General features: G+C 38.9%; 1 protein-coding gene across 1 annotated transcript; it reads left to right on the top strand.

The window, feature by feature from the left end:
- Window positions 1-3,771: 3,771 nt before the first annotated feature.
- Window positions 3,772-4,149, top strand: LOC137222978 (putative CENPB DNA-binding domain-containing protein 1). Its single transcript, XM_067734613.1, has one exon. The coding sequence runs from the start codon at window positions 3,772-3,774 to the stop codon at window positions 4,147-4,149; it is 378 nt and encodes a 125-aa protein (XP_067590714.1).
- Window positions 4,150-4,507: the final 358 nt, after the last annotated feature.

The raw sequence follows: 4,507 nt of genomic DNA, 5'->3' as shown, positions 1-4,507 counted from the left end.
AATAGTTTATCAAAACCTCCCTACATTTTACAGAACAAAAATGAATTTGCCATTTTTCCAGGTAGACCTGGCAGAGGAAAGTACACAATAAAAGGCATAACATGAATGAATGAAGCATTTTCAAGGATGTATAGGTAGTAAGGTGTTAATGGTATAAAATGTTTGCAGGCAGTAAAGAAGCACCCTGAATGCCATGGTAAGGGTTTTGGGATTTCCTTAGACAGAAGGGAGTGAGGAAAGTATTTGATGCCACAGAAGAAAATGATCATTCCTTTTAAAAAGAGCTCCTTGGCAGCATTATAGATCATGGATTTGAAGGAAGTAAAGCCAGAAGAACTATTAGGTCATTTTCCATGGCATTCATGTCGACACAGATTCGAAATCTACGCTACTAGTGAAACCTTGATCTCTGAAATCATTTACTATAACTGCCTGCTCTTTAAGTCTCCCAGTAAACACACCCTCATTATTTTTTAGGACTAATAGCCCCTTAATCTTTCTTCCTTGTCTAAGCCTATTCTCCCTTCTTGGCTTCACTCCTATCCCTATTCAGCCTGCAATGTAGGGATCAACGTTTTTGTCTGCACTCTCACCAACACTTCTGATTCCTTTCGCCCCTCGACCTGAGCCCAACATTTACCTTCCAGTCCTCTTACTCACTCTTAGTTAACTTCCTCTCTCTGTGGTTTCTAGTTTCCCACAGCTGGAAGCTAGAAAAATCTCTCTAGACACCTGTTAAAAATTTTAGAACCTCAACCCAGGCCCAGAGAAACAATCGCCAATGAAAACTGGCTTTTAAAATAATATTCTAGTTGATTCTTTTAATCTGGTAAGTTTAGAAAACAATGCATAGATAAGTCCATAATTCCCCAGTAGCAACTCCTCTGAATTTATTCCAGAGCCTTAAAGCTGCAGCTCAGCTCTCCTCCCTAATTTGCCTAAATTTAATGCCGAAAGAATGAAACAACTTAATTATTCTTTATTCTCTTGCAAGGATTCTTTACCCTTCCTGTCCCTCTTATTTCACAGCCTAACCCATCTGTTATAAACTGAACGTTTGTGTTCCTCCCCCCACGTCCCATCCCCCAATCCATATGTTGAAGCCCTAGCTACCAATGTGACTGTATCTGGAGACATGACCTTTATAAATGTAATTAAGGTTAAATGAGGTCATAAGGCTGAGTCCCTGATCTGTTAAAATTAATGTTTTCCTAAGAAGAGACATCAGAGAGGGATCTCTGAATCTCTGAGAGACTCCCCTCACCCCGACCCTGGCTTCTGTCTCTTTCCAAAGAAAGGCCAAGTGAGCACACAGCAAGATGGCAACTGCCTACAAGCCTGAAAAAGAGCTCTTACCAGAACCTGACCATACTGGCACCCTGAGCTCAGACTTCCAGCCTCCAGAACTGTGAGAAAGTAAATTTCTGCTGTCTAAGGCCTCCAGTCTTTGTACTCTGTTATGGCAACCTGAGCAGTCTCATAGACCATCCTTTCCTTATTTATGACCCAGGCCCCTCTTATCTCCTCTGAGACAAGCATCTATTTAATTCCTACTAAGTGCACAGCAAGATAAATTTGGTTCTTGTCCTCATGAAGCTGAGCCTGGGTGGAGAGGATAAGATATTACAAGGTTAACTCTTCCTTTTAGTACTTCTCTTTCTCTCTCTCTCTTTCCTATATTTAATCTCTCTCCCTCCATCTGTCTTCCTTCTCCTCTCTCTCTCTCTCACTCCTCCATGCACAACTCCCTCTTTTTTGGTAGTACTCCCTTCTCCTTGATCCCTGGGCCCTCTCTCTCTCTCCCTTTGAACTCATTCTCAGAAAAAAAAAAGAATAAAAAGGAAAAAGAATCTCTCCCTCTTTTTAACCTCTCAAGTTACTTGTCGATTCCCTTCTTCCTACAATATTCAGGATACTAAAAGAATTAGTGATCCTATCTTAATATAATCATGTATTTATATTGTAATTTTGCAAATATTTTCAGTAAAATAAACATTTATCTGAGCTGTACACACACACACAGAAAGAATAGTCTTCAAAATACATTCACCTTCCTCACTGGCTCTGTCATAAAGAAAGATCTTATACTCTTATTGTTTTTGTCTTGTTTCATAACCTATTGAAATGTTGACCTCTCCCCACTTGGGTTCATTTCCCTCAGTTCTGATCACTACTCTCCACTCCCTACCAGATAAAGTCTCAAGTCGGACTCCAATTGGCACCTTCCACCATTTCTATCTCAAACCAAGGAATTCACTGTCATCTTTCATACTGTCTGCTTTCCTTTGACCTGACATGCTTTTCCCACCTCTGTTTCCACATGAAAAAGAAACTCTTGCTAACCTATAAGACCAAGCTGACAAATCACCCTTTTGGAGAAGCCTTACTTGGCCCTTCCATGGCTTATCTCCTCTTGGGTTCCCAAAACACTGGAAATAATTGTAATGACATGTTTATAGGTTTAGTAGACAGGCAGTCCCCTGGTTTTTATATTCCTAGTTCCAGGTACTTATTTAATATTTACTAAATATCTAATGAATGAATAAATTAAAACAAGCTACCTTTTCAGTTCTATCTTGTACCATATAATCCTGTGTTCCATTCAAATCAAACTAGCATTAACGTTTTTTTCTTAATACTTTCCCAAATTCATCCTGGAACATACTGACCCCCTCCCCCACCCTGAGACTTGCTTGCCTAACTCCAAAGGCAGCACCGTCTTTACCTATTAAATGAAATTTAAAATGAATATTTTTGCTGTGACAGATAATGCTGTTTTACTGAACCTAAATCACCAGTGCTGGATTTAAAGGTAGAAGTGGTAGAAAGATGTAAAATCAGAATTAAAATGTGTCTACATTTCAACTTCAACACTACTGTTGAACAACAACAATTTTTTTGAACCATTAGTATAACACCAAACACTATTATAACTGTTTTTCATGTGTCACTAATTTCATCTTCAAAAAAACTCTATGAAGTAGAAATTATTATCATTTTACAGATCAGGAAATTAAGAGACAGATGCTCAATAACTTGTGTAGTAAAATGATCTAGGCTCTTGAAAACTAAGATTTGGATCCAGACATCCTAATTCTAGAGCCTGAGTTTTTGACCAGGAAGATTTATTCCATCACCATTTGCTCAGTCTGTATAATCAAATTTCATACATAATCAAACTGCCCTCAAGCAATATAAAATGTTAATTTAATGAGATGTCATCTGATAACTGTAAGACAGGACTGTCTTATTCACTTAAAGATCAGTATTATGGCGAATATTAAATGCATTGAAATATAGTATCTTATCTGATGATTGCTGGGATAGAGAACATAAAAATTATTTTTTGCCACATTACTTATAGGTGAAGTAATTCTGCAAGATGTTTACAGAGCATGATGGAGGAAAAATATAGATGGTTTCCTGAAATGAGTTGTTTTGCACAAAGAAGTGGCTACAAACCAACAAATTACCAATTACAATAAAAATAGAGTCTGATTGCCATGGAGTCTGTCCTACCATGTGTTCTGTAATGACTCAATTATCCTCCCACTTTTCTTTACTTGAACTACAGTAAGTCCCCTACATACGGACCTTCAAGGTGCAAACTTTCAAAGATGCGATCGTGAGTTCACATGTCCAATCACGTAAGTTAGTTCACGTGTCTGGCATACATTGTCACGTTCGTGCATCCTCTACAAGTGGTTGTACTTTTGTGTACTTTACTGTGCAGTACTGCATAGAGTACAATATCTTTATTTCGAGCCCAGGATGTCCGGAAGCAAGCATAAAAGCAGCGGTGATGTATTTGGTACTGCTAAGGAGTGCCAAGCAACAACAACGAAAACAAAAGCGAAGATAATTGAGAGGGTAGAACGAGGTGAAAAAGAGGTAGATGTCACTCGTTCATATAACATGAATCATTCAACCATCGGCATAGTTCTAAAGAACAAGGACAAGATCATGGAACATGTGAAGTCTGCTGTGCCAATGATGTCGACAATAAAACTGAAGAAGCATGGAAAAGTGATGAAGGAGATGGAGAAACTTCTCAGTGTGTGGATGCAAGATCAGCATCAGCGTCAGGTTCCGCTCAACTTAATGCTGATTCAAGAGAAAGGTAAAAGCCTTTATGAAGACCTGAAGTAGAAACACGGTGAAGAATCAGAGGGCGCATCTTTTAATGCCAGCCATGGCTGGTTTAATCAGATCAAGGCTAGAGCCAACCTTCACAATGTAAAAGTAAGTGGTGAGGCAGTGAGTACAAATAAGGTAGCTGCCTGGGAATTTCCTGAAATGCATTGAGAAATTATTGATGCAGGTGCCTATTTACCCTAGCAGGGTTTTAATGTGGATGAGACAGGATTGTACTGGAAGAGGATGCCAGACTGAAGTTATATCAGTAAAGAGGAAAAGTTGATGCCAGGCTATAAAGCAACAAATGATAGCCTAACTCTGTTGTTTTGTGGCAATGCTTCCAGCGATATGAAGCTGAAGCCTCTCTTAG

Source organism: Pseudorca crassidens, chromosome 4 (assembly GCF_039906515.1).
Source record: "Pseudorca crassidens isolate mPseCra1 chromosome 4, mPseCra1.hap1, whole genome shotgun sequence".
Taxonomy (NCBI): Eukaryota; Metazoa; Chordata; class Mammalia; order Artiodactyla; family Delphinidae; genus Pseudorca; species Pseudorca crassidens.
This window is presented reverse-complemented; position numbering and strand designations above follow the sequence as displayed.

What these genes read in the sequence shown, in the direction of transcription:
- LOC137222978 (XM_067734613.1), top strand. Translation starts at nt 3,772, where the DNA reads ATGTCCGGAAGCAAGCATAAAAGCAGCGGTGATGTATTTGGTACTGCT.